The sequence below is a fragment of the Dendrobates tinctorius genome, unplaced genomic scaffold (assembly GCF_039654945.1).
Source record: "Dendrobates tinctorius isolate UK_male_01 unplaced genomic scaffold, ASM3965494v1 ptg000293l, whole genome shotgun sequence".
Taxonomy (NCBI): Eukaryota; Metazoa; Chordata; class Amphibia; order Anura; family Dendrobatidae; genus Dendrobates; species Dendrobates tinctorius.
The window spans coordinates 15,053,464-15,070,649 of record NW_027361960.1 but is presented as its reverse complement, the minus strand read 5'-3'; the positions used below and the strand labels follow the sequence as shown (position 1 = coordinate 15,070,649).

Genomic DNA, 17,186 nt, shown 5'->3' with positions numbered 1-17,186 from the left:
TCCAAGATGTTTGGAACAACCTTCTAGCCAAATTCTTCAAACAGTGTGGGTATGTATACCTAGAAGAACTGATGTTGTTTTGAAAGCAAAGGGCGGTCACCCCAAATATTCATTTGATTTAGACTTCTTTTTGTGCATTCACTTTGCATTTTTTTAATTGAAAAACTATTTACACATATATTTTTGAAAGACTCTTAGGGTATGTGCACACGCTGCGGATTGGTCTGCGGATTTTTCTGCGCGGATTTAGCAAAATCCGCAGGTCAAAAGACCTGCGGTTTATCTGCGGATTAGCCTGCGGTTTATCATCTCTACAATGGAGGAGATGGCAAACCGCTGCGGAATCTGCAGAAAAGAATGACATGTCATTTCTTTCTGCGGATTGGAAGCCGCAGCAAAAACCGCACGGAAAATTCTGCACCGTCTGCAAAGCAACAGGAAACAGCATATAGTCAGCATAGTGTCCATTACAGAGTTCAGCTCTGTTATCCTGTAGTCATAAAAGTTATGCACTGTTCAATGCGCAGGCTTTCTAGACACCAAGTTATCTCACCCTGTCAGGGTTTTCCTCATGCTGTTTCACTATGCTGTACACGTTCATTCCCTCCAGGGAACTAACAGGCACACGTCGCAATTACTCACAGCAACTTCACATGCTGTTAGCCAGGAAGGTCCCACTGAGACGGGGCTTCCACACTGGACCAACCGGGTCCCAGCATTCACCACATGTGACCTACCCTGGCTACCTTATATGGTCCGTAGCCACGCCCACTGGGTCACATGGCTATGACCTCATCACAGGTCCTTGAATCCTTCACACACACTTTGCAACAGCGTTCTTAAACACCCCCTGGGTGGGTTTGTAGGTAATTGGGCCCACCCGTCTCCCCAGCTACCTGGAGACTTCTCCCGGACACATTGACACAACACGTCAGCAGTATCACTGCTGATCAACACACACATCAGTCTCCATCTCAAGGTCACCCACCCTGAGATACATAATGGTCATTCATGACTCTGCCATTCATCCTCTCTCCTCGGACATCCACACAGCGCCCCCTAGCGGACACAGTGGTCACTACACCACAGGGTATATACTTCCGCTTTCTGATGCTTACAAGCACGCCCCCACAATAAAGCTACATTCACACGGTCAGTAATCGGCAGCGCTTTGGATGCAGCACATGTCCGCTCCGTCCAAAGCTTTGCCGGCTTTTGAATGCAGGTGAATCCACATGTGTTCATTGAACTTTGCAGAATCACCGCATCCTATACATTGGACGGGTGACATTTATCTTGGCGGAGGCTGAGCGTCTCCACAAGATAACTATATCAATACAAAAAATGGTGGGGGGAACAAGAGGCGCAATAGTGCCCTATCACTAGTGACACTTGAAGTATGAGCGGTATAATACAGTTCCACTCACCTATTCCAGTTGTGTAACCCACAACTGGCTTGAGAGCATATCACAGAATCAGCTGCTGCAGGACCTCCACCAACCACTCGCACGTGGAAAAACCTTCCGAAAGTTGTGGGAAGCAAGGTGTGTTGCAGTCCGCGCTGCCGAGATTCACAAATCACCTGGGATGCAAGATGTTGTAGCAGTGTACTCCTTTATTTCCTCCTACGCGTTTCGGCGCCCTTCCTGGCACCTTCCTCAGGGATTATCCCTGAGGAAGGTGCCAGGAAGGGTGCCGAAACGCGTAGGAGGAAATAAAGGAGTACACTGCTACAACATCTTGCATCCCAGGTGATTTGTGAATCTCGGCAGCGCGGACTGCAACACACCTTGCTTCCCACAACTTTCGCAAGATAACTAGACATCCTGCGGTCTGGAAAGACGCACCGCATGTCCATTTCCGCAGGGAAGCAGTGGGTGTCAGAGCACGCATAGTAGACATGGGATTTCATGAAATCCCATCCACTATGCTGTAACATCTGACCACTGCGTGTTGGACGCTGTGGATGTACGCAGCGTCCAACCTGTAGCGTTTACTGATCGTGGGAACACACCCTAACACTGACAAACAGTCTGCTTTCCTCATTGCAGAGTGATGACATGCTGGAGCACAACAGAGCTGACTGTGATTAACTGACAGATTCAGCGTTTATCTCTGGCAGTCAGTGTGAGGGGAAAGGTAGTAATGAAGATGTTGAGCCTCACTATAAACACTTCTAGTAGCTCACCTCTCAAAGCTCTGCCAATCATAAGCGTGCATTCACATTAAAGGGGAAAAAACATGCCTTTACTATGGTTTAAAACAGGTTCAGTGTGAGACAATCATACAAATCATACAGTCTGCACTCTTCACTGGTGCATAGCAGACCTGGGTATAATTAACTAACAGCTTTCAGCTCTAATCTCCAGCAGTCAGTGTGTGTGTGTGGGGGGGGGCAGTACAGCAAAGTTGGCAGCAATACACGTCCTTTGGCAATACTGTGTATTTGATAAGAGGGCTACTAGAAATGTTTGTAATGAGACTCAACTGCCCCTCCACCTACAGTGAATGATTGCAATGAGAGCCAAAAGCAGTCAGTAAATCACACTCCTACTGTGTCATCACTGTCAAAGAGGAGAGCAGACGTGTTGTCAATGCTATTATGGAGGTGTGTTCTTTCCCTAGTATGTTGCTGCCTGCTTATGTCTGGTCAGCGTCATACAAGAGGTAGAAGTACACGCCACAATAAAATCTCTGGTAATTTCCACATGGACCTAATTTTTTATTTTAACTGTTTAGGTGCCAAATGATTCGCATATACTGTATATACATACACACACACAGTATAATATATATATATATCTATATACACACACACACACAGTATATATATATATATCTCTCTATCTATACTGTATGTGTATATATTAATTTTAAGATTCTTTATCGTGCCCAGTGCAACATGAAAAAGTTGGCGAAAGGTCCTTTTGAAACTAGTGATGCAAAAGATGCCACAGTTTGTGCATATTACAAGGAATGTACTGTAATATTAGACATTACATAAAGTAGAAAGTTACAAAGATAAAGATGTGCAAAGCATTTTTTTGCAGATATAGTTTTGTAATTAACCAGATGATGTTTATATTCTAACTCTATAGATCTGTTAGTCCAAAAAAGTCTAGCTAATGTTAACAAGGGTGGGTATAAAACTATGCTTACCTGCATGCATGAAGAAGTGCTTTCGTGCCAGGAAATATCTGTGACAGCGTTGTGTAACAAGGAATAGCAACTGCATTGTAAAATCCCATCTACACAAAGGAAGTGAATATCAGTATGGTTGTACAGAGACAATAAAACATTGATTGTTCATTGTTCAGTCATTGCATTGTACATTCACAGTGAGTCTGATTTTACATGAATGAAATACCACCAAAACGTCAATAAAAGCAGATCTCAGTCCCTGGTTACTCACAGATTTCGGTAATAATGGAATGGTCACTAAAATGTATTTAAAGGGACACTTCCATCATAAAATTATATATATATATATATATATATATATATATATATATATATATATATATATATATATATATATATATATATAGAGAGAGAGAGAGAGATAGATAGATATATATATAAATATAATAGTATGCGGCGGATTGGGAAAAAAAAAAAGGATATATGTAGACTATAATGATCACCTCAGGCAATGTTTTATTATTTATCAATACAAAATAACAACAAGGACAAGTCACAAAGAATCTTTAAAAACATTTAAAAAGCTCAGAAGATTGCTATGTGTACACAAACACCCAACCTGGTCTAGGTATAGGATCATCTGGCCTATCCCGTGGTTACAGATCAAAAAAAGTATTAATACATGGCTAATCAATTTGGTATATTGCGATTAAATGCACTAAAAACACACAATAAAGTGCACTTTGCAACCATAACCTCATGTACAGTTGTGCTCAAAAGTTTACATACCCCGGCAGAATTTTTGCTTTCTTGGCCTTTTTTCTGAGAATATAAATAACACCAAAACTTTTTCTCCACTCATGGTTAGTGGTTGGGTGAAGCCATTTATTGTCAAACTACTGTGTTTTCTCTTTTTACATCATAATGACAGCCCAAAACAATCCAAATGAGCCTGATCAAAAGTTTACATACCCCATTTCTTAATACCGTGTATTACCCCTCTAATGACAGCTTGAAGTCTTTTGTTGTAGTTGTAGATAAGGTTCTTTATTTTTTCAGATGGAAAAGCTGCCCACTCTTCTTGGTAAAAAGCCTCCAGTTCCTGTAAATTCCCGGGCTGTCTAGAATGAACTGCGCACTGGAGATCTCCCCAGAGTGGCTCAATGATATTGCGGCCAGGAGACAGAGATGGCCACTCCATAACCTTCACTTTGTTCTGTTGTAGCCAAAGACAGGTTGACATGGCCTTGTGGTTTGGATCGTTGTCATGTTAGAACATCCAAGTATGTCCCATGCGCAGCTCCCGGGATAGTGATTGCAAATTTGCCTGCAGTAATTGCTGGTAACGTGCTGCATTTATCTTTCCTTCAACTTTGACCAAGTTTGCTGTTCCTTTGTAGCCAACACATCTCCAAAACATCAGTGATCCACCTCCGTGCTTTACAGTAGGAATGGTGTTCCTTTCATCATAGGCCTTGTTGACTCTCTCCAAATGTAACGTTTATGGTTGTGGCCAAAAATTTCAATCTTGGTCTCATCACTCCAAATTACCTTTTTCCAGAAGTTTTGAGGCTGGTCTCTATGCTGTTTTGCAAATTGTAGGCGAGATACTTTGTGACATTTGCGCATTAATTCTGGCGACTCAACCATTTTCCTTCGAGTGCCTCCTTATTGTGCATCTTGAAACAGTCACACCGCTAGTTTTCAGAGAATCCAATATTTCAGCTGATGTTATTTGTGGGTTTTTCTTTGCATCCCAAACAATTTTCATGGAAGTTATGGATGAAATTTTTGTTGGTCTACCTGTCCGTGGTCTTGTTTTCACCGATTTTCCATTTGTTAATCACAGTTTGAACGCTGCTAACTGACATTATCAATTTCTTGGATATCGTTTTGTATCCCTTTCCTGTTTTATATAGTTCAACTACCTTTTCCCGTAGATCCGTTGACAATTCTTTTGCTTTCCCTATGACTTACAATCAAGAAACATTAGTGGCTGGATGAAAGATGCAAGAGTCTGTCTGGATCCCAGAAATTCACTCAGCTTTTATGCACACACACACCGATTACAAGCAAACAGGTCACAGGTGAGGCTGTTACCTTTAGCCATTCAAACCCATTTGTGTCAACTTCTGTGCATGCTATCAGGCTAAAATCATCAGGGTATGTTAACTTTTGATCAGGGTCATTTGGATTTTTTGGATTGTCATTATGATTTAAAAAGAGAAAACACAGTAGTTTGACAATAAATGGCTTCACCCAACCACTAACTAGAAGTGGAGAAAAAAAGTTTTGGTGTTATCACTCACATTCAGGCGCGATAACCTGATGTCAGTTCCCGGGCAACACGCACTCCGCATGCCCGAGAACTGTTGCCCGTGGGCGCCTGTGCTGTGCCGTGTAACGGCGACAGCAAGGTAGGAGGAGGCGGCGCAGGGCGGGCATGATTGACGGCGGGGAGGCGGCTGCTACAGAGGGATGCACCATACCTATGGGACGTATTACAGGTATGGAGACATATTTATAAAAGTTAATATTTCGGCGTTCCTGGGGATCAGAAACAGAAGAGCCAACATCACACAATGCAGCCTTAGTGCTGCTGAAGGTGGCTCTTTTACTTAAAAACACCCTTGGGGGGGTGACAGTTTCCCTTTACACTGCGTTCCAAATTATTATGCAAATTGGATTTAAGTGTCATAATGATGTAATTGTTTGTTTTTCAAATAAACTCATAGATGGTATTGTGTATCAGGGCTCTTTGGATCACTGAAATCAATCTCAAATTCCTGTGATAATTAGTTTACCAGGTGAGCCCAATTAAAGGAAAACTACTTAAGAATGGTGTTCCACATTATTAAGCAGGGCACAGGTTTCAAGGAATTTAGGAAAGAAAAAGGACCTCTCTGCTGCTGAAAAAGCATCAAATAGTGCAATGCCTTGGTCAAGAGATGAAAACATTAGATATTTCCCAAAAATTTAAACGTGACCATCGTACTGTTAAGAGATTTGTGGTTGATTCTGAGCACAGACATGTTTGTGCTGATAAAGGCAGAATGAGGAAGGTTTCTGCCAGGCAAGTTCATCGGATTAAGAGAGCAGCTGCTAAAAAGCCATTACAAACCAGCAAACATATTTAAAGCTGCTGGTGCCTCTGGAGTCCCTCGAACCTCATGGTGTAGGATCCTTCAAAGGCTTGCTGTGGTGCATAAACCTACTATTCGGCCACCCCTAAAAAGTGTTCACAAGCAGAAATTGTAGCAGTGGGTCCAGACATACATGAAGACTATTTTTCATACAGTCTTGTTTACTGATGAGTGTCGAGCAACCCTGGATGGTCCAGATGGATGGTTGGTGGATGGCCACTATGTCCCAACAAGGCTGCGACTTCAGCAAGGAGGAGGAGGAGTCATGTTTTGGGCCGGAATCATGAGGAAACAGATGGTAGGGCTCTTTAATGTTCCTGAAGGTGTGAAAATGACCTCTGCAAAGTACTGTATATAGAGTTTCTGACTGACAGCTGTCTTCCATGGTATAAAAAGCAGAAATGTGCCTTCAGGAGCAAAATACTCTTCATGCATGACAATGCACCATCTCATGCTGCAAAGAATACCTCGGAGTCATTGACTGCTATGGGCATAAAAGGAGATAAACTCATGGTGTGGCCACCATCTTCCCCTGACCTCAACCCTGTAGAGAACCTTTGGAGTATCATCAAGCAAAAGATCTATAAGGGAGGCAGTTCACATCAAAACAGCAACTCTTGGAGGCTATTCCGAATTCATGCAAAGAAATCCAAGCAGAAACTCTCCAAAAACTCACAAGTTCAATGGATGCAAGAATTGTGAAGGTGATGTCACAGAAGGGTTCCTATGATAGCATGGAACTTGGCCTGTTAGGATGTTTTGGAGTTAAATAGCTTTTTTGTTCAGTGAATGTGACCTCCTAATGCTGCAAATTCCAGAAATGAGCATTTTCAGTTCTTTAAAACAGATCAAATGTTTAGAAATTCTACTGTGCATAATAATTTGGAACAGTGCAATTTGAGTTTTTATTCATTTTGGAGATTATACTGTTATCATTGGGAAGTTTCTTCAATAAAATTTGATGTATACTCTAACGGGTGATGACTTTTATTAGACTGACTGTAATTTGTACTGACTATTTAGGAAAATCAGAGAAAAATATCATTTGCATAATAATTTGGAACACAGTGTAATGCTTGGAAAAAAAAAACCCAATATACTCACCTCCCACTTTGCGAGGAGTCCTCTTCTGAAGCCGGCAGCTGACTTCAGCGTGGAAGCGGCGAAAGCGCATTACATCACTACCATGCAACCGAATTGACATTTCCCCTGCCTAAGCTGTGCGTGTCACAGTGATACGCATGGGGTCTTTTCTGCATTCTCCCTCGATCTTTCAGAACCCATCTCGGGTTCTATTACATCGCTATAGGTGCCAGTAGGTATATTTACAGTGGGTACGGAAAGTATTCAGACCCCTTTAAATTTTTCACTCTTTGTTTCATTGCAGCCATTTGGTAAATTCAAAAAAGTTCATTTTTTTTTCTCATTAATGTACACTCTGCACCCCATCTTGACTGAAAAAAAAAACAAATGTAGAAAAAAGAAAAACTGAAATATTACATGGTCATAAGTATTCAGACCCTTTGCTCAGTATGGAGTAGAAGCACCCTTTTGAGCTAGTACAGCCATGAGTCTTCTTGGGAATGATGCAACAAGTTTTTCACACCTGGATTTGGGGATCCTCTACCATTCTTCTTTGCAGATCCTCTCCAGTTCCATCAGGTTGGTTTGTGAACGTTGGTAGACAGCCATTTTCAGGTCTCTCCAGAGACGCTCAATTGAGTTTAGGTCAGGGATCTGGCTGAGCCAGTCAAGAATGGTCACAAAGTTGCTCTGAAGCCATTCCTTTGTTATTTTAGCTGTGTTCTTAAGGTCATTGTCTTGTTGGAAGGTGAACCTTCGGCCAAGTCTGAGGTCCAGAGAACTCTGGAAGAGGTTTTCATCCAGGATATCTCTGTAGTTGGCCACATTCAAGTTTCCTTCAATTGCAACCAGTCGTCCTGTCCCTGTAGCTGAAAAACACCCCCATGTTTCACTGCTGGGATTGTATTGGGCAGGTGATGAGCAGTGCCTGGTTTTCTCCACACATACCGCTTAAAATTATCACCAAAAAGTTCAATCTTCAACTCATCAGACCAGAGAATCTTATTTCTCATAGTCTGGAAGTCCTTCATGTGTTTTTTAGCAAACTCTGTGGGCTTTCATATGTCTGGCACTGAGGAGAGGTTATCGTCAGGCCACTCTGCCATAGAGGCTCGACTGGTGGAGGGCTGCAGTGATAGATGACTTTGTGGAACGTTCTCCCATCTCCCTACTGCATCTCTGGAGCTCAGCCACAGTGATCTTGGAGTTCTTCTTTACCTCTTTCACCAAGGCTCTTCTCTCACGATTGCTCAGTTTGGTTGGACGGCCAGGTCTAGGAAGACTTCTGGTGGTCTCAAACTTCTTCTATTTAAGGATTATAGAGGCCACTGTGCTCTTAGGAACCTTGAGTATTGCAGAAATTCTTTTGTAACCTTGGCCAGATCGGAGCCTTATCACAATTCTGTCTCTGAGCTCCTTGGCCAGTTCCTTTGACCTCATGATTCTCATTTGGTCTGACATGCACTGTGAGCTGTGAGGTTTTATATAGACAGGGGTGTGCCTTTACAAATCAAGTCCTATCAGTTTAATTAAACACAGATGGACTCCAATGAAGGAGTAGAACCATCTCAATGAGGATCACAAGGAAATGGACAGCATGTGACTTAAATGTGAGTGTCTGAGCAAATGGTCTGAATATGTATATGTATGAACATGTGATATTTCAGTTTTTCTTTTTTAATAAATTTGCAAAAATGTCTAACTTTGGTTTTTTCAGCCAAAATGGGGTGCAGAGTGTACATTAATGAGAAAAAAAATTAACTTTTTTTGAACTTACCAAATGGGTGCAATGAAACAGAGTGAAAAATTTAAAGGGGTTTGAATACCTTTCGTACCAACTGTATATCATGCAATGGTATTGCGCTTTAATTTTTTTGGGCTTGGCTATATTCTCACTTTCCACTTAGAGATTTTTGCTATAGCTCTAACTTTCTGGTATACTAGTTGTAAAGCTTCTTACCCAAAACAAGTTGGTTTTGTTCACATTAGAGGAACCACTATGATTTTATGACATAATAAAAGTGAAGTTTTATCTACTACTACATGCTGCTTCGCTGGAGGATCTGTCTCTTCTCTTACCTACAGTATTTGTATATTTTACTTACATTAATGTTTTCTCATCGTAATGCAGTGTGTTTTTCTTCCCTTTAGCCTCTAGTTTTTCTATACATAATGCAGCACCCCATCTTTGATATTTAAACTAGTGGTGCACCCGGTTTTCATATATACGACAGCTGCCATGCACCCCAAGTCACATGTACATCTGTCATCTGCTGACTTCTGATTGGTCAGCAGCGTGTATTGCCGATCACGGACTTGACAGGTTTCTGTGCCGCAAGGCGCTTCAGCTGAATGTGTCTGGATTACCTTAAACTATGGTCTCTCATGGGTGATATGGTTTCATTCCTAGCATGTTTTCTTACCACTTATTGTCTGGCTAGGGCACCATGTCTTACATTATATATATATTTGGGTTCTATTGGTTTAGCAGCCCTATGACCTATGGTATTGTTTTAGAAATTTTAGGTATTGTTGTTTTTTATTGGGTGTCTTGTACTAGTTAACTAGATGATTCATGTGGCTATAGCCTGCTCTTGGTACTGATTGCATTTTCTTCTAGTCTCTAATACGACTAGGAAACTAGTATTATATATGACATTGTTTATGATAACCTCTGTGAGGGAAGTTTGTGTCTTATTATTACTTGACATTATTATATACACATGACATTATTTAGAATAACTTCCTTGTGCGGGTATTGTGTGTCTTACTTGACATATATTACCATTTCAGTGTTTGGTGTATGTTGCCGTGTGTATACTGAATATATTATTGCTAGGAGTTATGTTACAAACTTATGATAAATCATCCCTTCATGACTAAATATCGAACAAAATTGTGGCTCATGTTTGCACTTTAATCATATGTATTTAAGGTTTTGCACTTGTTTTTAAAGGTTTTAACGAATAGTACATTAATAAAATTTGTAATTTTGAGGTGAGTGCATCACCAATGTACAATAGTATCTCTTTCCCTCTCTTTTGTTGAATGTGCATCTGCGAACTCTGCAGACATGGTGCAGACAGGTAAATATTAACCCCTTAACGATCTATCCGTCATTGGACGCCACCCCAGTTTGGTGCGGGCTACAGCAATGAACACGCACCATTTCAGGCACATGACAGTTGATCTGATCAGCTGACATATGCCGCTAACAGCAGTGGGAGTAAACGCGATCCTCCAGTGGCTGTTAACCCATTAGATGCCGCTCTCAAACACTGACAGCGGCATATAACATGCATCTCCAGCAATCGCGCCGGAAATCCGCCCATCGGTGACCCCCATCCCGTGATCGCGGGTCACTGATGGGTTGGCATGACAACCAGAGATCTCCTGGAGACCTCTATGGTTGTCACTGCCGGATTGCTATAAGCGCCACCCAGTGGTTGGCGCTCATAGCAACTGAGGTATTCTGCTACATTCAGGCGATCTGATCATCAGGTTATGGCAGATTCTAATCTCCCATGGACTTTATTTGCATATTCGCATTTTCCTGGGAGCATTGCACATAGGATTTCACTGATTGAGCGCCTTTGCCGGCTGCCGCAGTGTTTTCTTTGACTGGTCTCCCTGAGGTCAGTGATTTTTTCGTGATGTTGGTCTACTAGGCATTGCTCCCACCTAGCCAGAATCCTACTCCACACTGATGAGGGGCAACACCCTGAAACAGCTGTCTCTGGATGGATACCTGGCCTTGGTGTTTCCCTTGTCATATCTGTAAACTCGTAAAGAGCTGGATATTGACTTAAAGGGCCACTTAATATGGTGGTAAGGGTGGTTTCCAAAAGGAGCCACCACTTGGATAGGTTCTTCCCTGGAGGAAGATCTGGCTAGTCCCGTGTTTGAGACCCTTAAATGAGGCTCCACGGACTTTATTTGCATATTCGTATTCCCCAGGGAGCATTGCACCTAGGATTTCACTGATTGAGCGCCTTTGCCGGCTGCCGCAGTGTTTTCTTTGACTGGTCTCCCTGAGGTCAGTGATTGTTTCGTGATGATGGAGACTATTGAAGCATGTCAAACGTTAAAAAAAATGTTTTTAAAAATATAAAATAGAAAGAAATAAAAAAACATACACATTTGATATCGCTGCGTTCATAATTGCCCGATGTATCAAAAAAAAAAAAAAAAGAAGGATTAACCTGATCGCTAATTGGTGTAGCGAGAAAAAAAAAAGTAACACCAGAATTATGTTTTTTTGGTCGCCAAAACATTGCATTAAAATGTAATAACGGGTGATCAAAAGATCATATCTGCACCAAAATGGTATCATTAAAAATGTCAGCTCGGCACGCAAAAAATAAGTCCACATCCAACCCGAGATCACGAAAAATGGAGACACAACGGGTATTGGAAAATGGCAGAAGTTTCTTTTAACAAAGTTTTGAATTCTGTTTCACCACTTTGATAAAAAAGAACCTAGGCATGTTTGGTGTCTATGAACTCGTAATGTACTAGAGAATCATAATGGCAGGTCAGTGTTAGCATTTAGTGAACCTAGCAAAAAAGCAAAATAAAAAAACAATTGTGGGATTGCACTTTTTTGTAATTTCACCGAACTTGGATTTTTTTTTCCCATTTTCCAGGACACAATATGTTAAAACCAATCGTGTTGTTCAAAAGTACAACTCGTCCCACTAAAACAAGCCCTCATATGGCCATATTGATGAAAAAATAAAATAAGTTATGGCTCTTGGAAGAAGGGTAGCAAAAAATGAAAACGCAAAACCAAAAATACCTCCAGTCATTAAGGGGTTACGTAGAAAATGTATAATAATCAGCAAAGTGAGGCAGTACAAGCAGGGCAAATCTAGGTTTTTATACCACAATTCTGTAGACTGCTAAAATAGAGCTTCTCTTTGAAATGGATCCATTAAAAAAAAAATTATAAAAATTGCTTCAAATGGATTGAATAACTGATAAACTTCTATTGCGGATTTGTTCATATTGACTTTAATGATTTAATAAAAGGTTCAAGCAGTAATCAGTAGGGTTTTTTTTAGCTAAAAAAAATGGATTGCAACTGGATCAGTTTGTTAAATCATCGAAGTCAATGTGAACAGATGCGTTTTAAAGTATATCAGTTATTAAAGCCATTTGAAACTGATCATGTTTTTGGAAACATTTCAGATGACTGCTGAACATGTGAACTCAGCCTTAAGTTGTGCGATGCTGGGTTATTGAAAGTTGGGAGACAACCAATGCATGTATATCTCCATATAGTTACCATATAGGTTTGTATATGCAAAAATGATAGCTAACAATGCCATCTTCTCACAAAAACATAAAAAATACTACGCTATTTACAGGATGCATAAAGCATCAAAATGTATCCAATTTGGACTTACATCAGTGTCCACCAAAATTAATCGAAAAATATGACTTACTTGGGGGTATCAGATGCCAAATAACCCCCTGTAAAAAAAAGTGCCCTTAGAGGCTGTCACCCAACAGACTCGTTTCCCAAGCTCACTCTTGCCTACTTCTGTCACCCTTCACGATATAACAGTATGTGCACACGTTGCAGATTACCCTGCGGATTTAGTGCAGATTTTCTGCCATTTTTGTGCGGATTCTACTTGTTTTGACACCTGCGGATTCCTATAATGGAGCAGGTGTAAAACGCTGCGGAATCCGCACAAAGAAATGACATGCTGCGGAAATGAACCCGCAGCGTTTCTGCTGCAGATTTTTCCGCATGTGCACAGCATTTTTTATTTTACATAGGAAACACCAAGGTTACTTACCGGTAGCCGGTTTTTCCAAGCCCATGACGGCACACGAGAGAGGGGATCCGCCCAGTCAGGACAGGAACCCTACTGAAGATAAAAGGGGCGGTACCTCTCCCTCGCTTCAGTTGGTTTACAGAGCATGAGAGGCCCCCCGGGTTAGTACACATGGTAAAACTATCACCACATTATATCTAACTAAAAAACACCCAAACTATAGTGCACACCAAAAGGAGTGAAAAGGGGGGGAGATATACAGGTGCCGTCATGGGCACCGGAAATACCGGCTACCGGTAAGTAACCTTGGTGTTTTCCCGTCTCCCATGACGGCACACATGAGAGACTTTTGTAGAATAAGACACCTTGCGGAGGGACCACCGCTTGCAGCACCCTTCTACCAAAGGTTAGGTCAGTAGAGGAAGATAGATCAAGTCGGTAGTGCTTAAAAAAGGTTGAAGGTGAGGACCAGGTAGCGGCTTTACAAATCTGATCAATCGATACCTCAGCCTTCTCTGCCCAGGAGGTAGCCACGGCTCTGGTGGAGTGAGCCTTGATGCCTTCTGGAACCGAGCGCCACTTGCGGAGTAGGATAACATAATGATTAAGCCCTTTCAGGGTGAAACGCGTAGGAAAGTGCTCCCCTCCATATGCCTCTTTATGTTGTTTTTACTTGATGGTAAGAAGATTTTATATTTTCAATAAAGCAATTGTTATTTTATCTCCTGGAGACGCTGGAAAATCTTTTTCTATGTTGTGCATGCACTATACACCCCGGTCAGGGTGTTTCCGTGCGTCGGAGGTGTGATAAGGAGTGAAGAGGGGTGAGCAGAAAATTTCCTTTTGTGCTTAGGATAACATAATGGCCTCCCTGATCCATCTGGCAATGGTACTCTTAGCTACCCTGTGCCCTTTTCTACTACCCTGAAAGGCTACAAAAAGGGACTGATCTTTCCTCCACTGACTAGTCATTGAGATATATTGTACTATGGCTCTTTTTACATCTAATGTATGGAATTTTTGCTCCCCCGGGTTTCTAGGATTGTTACAGAAAGATGGCAAGGAGATCTCCTGAGTCCTATGAAATTTTTGGACTACCTTGGGGAGATAGGCCGGGTCCGGTCTTAGAACCACTCGGTCATCCAAGATCTGGAGGACACAGATAGAGCTTAAAGATCGCTCACTCTTCGGGCTGATGTTAAGGCTACCAGTAAGACAGTTTTAAGTGTAAGTAGCTTTGGTGACAGCTCTAGTAGTGGTTCAAAGGGATCTTTGGTTAAGGCCTCTAAAACTAGGTTGAGGTCCCAGGGTGGTATCTTTGGAATAATGACCGGCCTTGACCTGCCACAGGATTTTATGAATCGGGACACCCACCTATTAGCTGCTAAGTTGCAGTTATATAGGGCCCCCCAAAAGCTGAGACTTGGACTTTGAGTGTGTTAGTGGCTAACCCCAGTTGCAGCCCCGACTAAATTCTAGGATAGGTCCCACTGGCGCTACATCCCCTAAAGGTTCCCCCCAGGAAGTCTAGGAACTTTTTCCACATTCTACCGTAGATTTGGGATGTTATAGGTTTCCTACTTTTCAACAGGGTGGAGACTAACCCTGGAGACAATCCCTGGTGACTCAGTAGCACCCTCTCAAATTCCAGGCTGCTAGATGGAAGCCCTTCACCTGAGAGTGGACCACTGGTCCCTGGGAAAGCAGGTCTGGAATCTCCGGTAATATCCATGGATCTGTCACTGACATGAGTCTCAGAAGGGAGAACCAAGGTCTCCTCGGCCAAAACGGAGCTATAAGAATTATTCTCGCTCGATCCTCCCTCATTTTCCTGACCACTACTGGGATCATTGTTATCGGGGGAAATGCATAGGCCAGGATGAACTTCCAGGGTATTTGTAGGGCATCTACTGCGAAGGGGTTTTCCCTTGGATTTAGTGAGCAGAACTTCCTGACCGTCCGGTTGTTTGCGGTAGCGAAAAAGTCTATTTCTGGTTTGCCCCAGGCTTGAACTATTTGTTGGAAGACTTGGGGGTTTAGGGACCATTCCCCTTGTCTTAGGTGCCTGCGACTCAGGAAGTCTGCCTGTATATTTTCTACCCCCTTTATATGCAGTGCTGTGATGGATAACAGATGTTGTTCTGCTAGCTGGAAGAGTAGATCCGATATTTGCATGAGGCCCCAGGATCTCGTTCCCCCCTGGTGATTGATGTAGGCTACTACTGTCTGATTGTCCGTCATGACCCGGGTGTGGCGGCCCCGAAGTAAGGGAAGGAAATGTTTCACGGCTTTTTCTGATCGTTTTCTAGTGAGGACCAGGTCCCCTGTATTGAGTGGGATCTCAGGTGTGCTCCCCATCCTGTGGCACTCGCGTCTGTTGTAATCATGTCCTCGAATGGTTTTTGCCATGGGACACCGGCTGTTAGATTCTTTTCTACAGTCCACCAGAGCAGGGAATCTCTTACAGCCACTGAGAGACATAGTTTGCCTTCTAAATGCCCTTTTAATTGTTTCTGTGCTGACATCACTTCCCACTGTAGTTGTCTTAAGTGGTACTGCGCCCATGTTACTGCGGGTATGCATGATGTCAACGAGCCTAAAAGGGACATTGCGTTCCTCAGTGTCATATTTGGTTTTTGTATTGCTGTGAGAGCTAGGCCCCTTATCTTGGTCACTTTGTTCTCTGGCAGGAGGCAGCGTTGTCGCTCGGAGTCCAATATCAACGCTAGGAAGGATTGCTCTTTTACTGGGGTTAACCTTGACATGGGGATGTTTACTATCCATCCTAGTCCTACTAGAGTTGCTATTACTTCTTTCGCTTGATATGCGCAGTGGGAATCCGATCTCCCTATTACAAGAAAGTCGTCTAGGTATGGGACGATCACTATGTCCCTGGAACGAAGAAAAGACATTACTTCCGCCATCACTTTGGTGAATACTCTGGGGGCTGTAGACAGGCCAAACGGAAGGGCTGTGTATTGGTAGTGTTTCACCTGCCCCTGGACATAGAGCGCTACTCTTAAATATTTTTGATACTCCCGATGAATTGGGATGTGATAGTAGGCATCTTTTAAGTCTATCACTGCCATGAGGCAATGCTGGAACAGGATCTTTGTGGCAGTGTTGATTGACTCCATTTTGAAGGAGCAATTGTCTATCCACTGATTGAGTCTCCTCAGGTTGACAATGGTTCTCCAAGAGCGATCTGGCTTTTGTATTAAGAAGAGGGGGGAGTAGAACCCCCTTCCTTCTTGTACTGGGACTTCCTGTAGGACTTGTTTTTCCACTAGTCCCAAGACTTCCGTCTCCAGGGCCAGCTGTTGCTCTTGGGCTTTCCTTCGGGGTGTCATTATGAAGGTACGCCTGGGCGGACGGATGAATTTTATTTTTAACCCGTCCTTTATTATGTTTAGGACCCATGTACTGGGGGAGATATTCGCCCAGGCGGTAAGGAAGAGAGAAAGCCTTCCCCCTACCTCCGGCCTGATGTCATTGGGGAGATTTTTTGGAGGAAGTGGAGGGCCCTTTAAACATATAGCCCGATCCTCTTCTTTCTTTAAAGTCCCAGTTTTTTCTATCTCCTGGGGGACGACCCCTGTTAAATCTCCTCCTCCGAAAGGGCTGCTTTTTAGGTTCTTCCGGAAATCGGGGAAAGCTTTTCTTCCTATCCCCTGCATGTTCCAAAATCTCTTCTAGTTTTTTTCCAAAGAGCAATTGGCCATCACATGGAATGGAACATAACCTATGTTTTGATGGTAAATCTCTGGGACACCTTTTAAGCCACAGGGCTCGTCTTGCCGCATTTGACAGGCTTGCTGCTCTAGCTGTCAATCTTGCGGAGTCTGCAGAGGAATCCGCTAGGAAAGCCGCTGCTCCGTGTACCAGTGTCAGATTAGACAGAATTTCGTCCCTAGGAACGCTATCCCTCATCTGGTCTTCTATTTCTTGTAGCCAGACCATGAGGGCACGAGCGGTACAGGTACCAGCTATCGCTGGCTTTAATCCACCTGCCGAAGCTTCCCAGATGTGCTTT

At 42.7% G+C, this 17,186-nt stretch overlaps 1 protein-coding gene across 5 annotated transcripts in view; it reads right to left on the bottom strand.

Annotated features, from left to right (window-relative positions):
• The window catches only part of PDE10A (phosphodiesterase 10A), a 785,858-nt gene that overhangs the window by 19,779 nt on the left and 748,893 nt on the right, over positions 1 to 17,186 (bottom strand). For all 5 annotated transcript variants that reach the window (XM_073560146.1, XM_073560147.1, XM_073560151.1 and 2 more), the window contains one exon: positions 3,160 to 3,248. In XM_073560146.1, the coding sequence (XP_073416247.1) occupies positions 3,160 to 3,248 (89 nt within the window). The remainder of the gene's footprint in view (positions 1 to 3,159; positions 3,249 to 17,186) is intronic.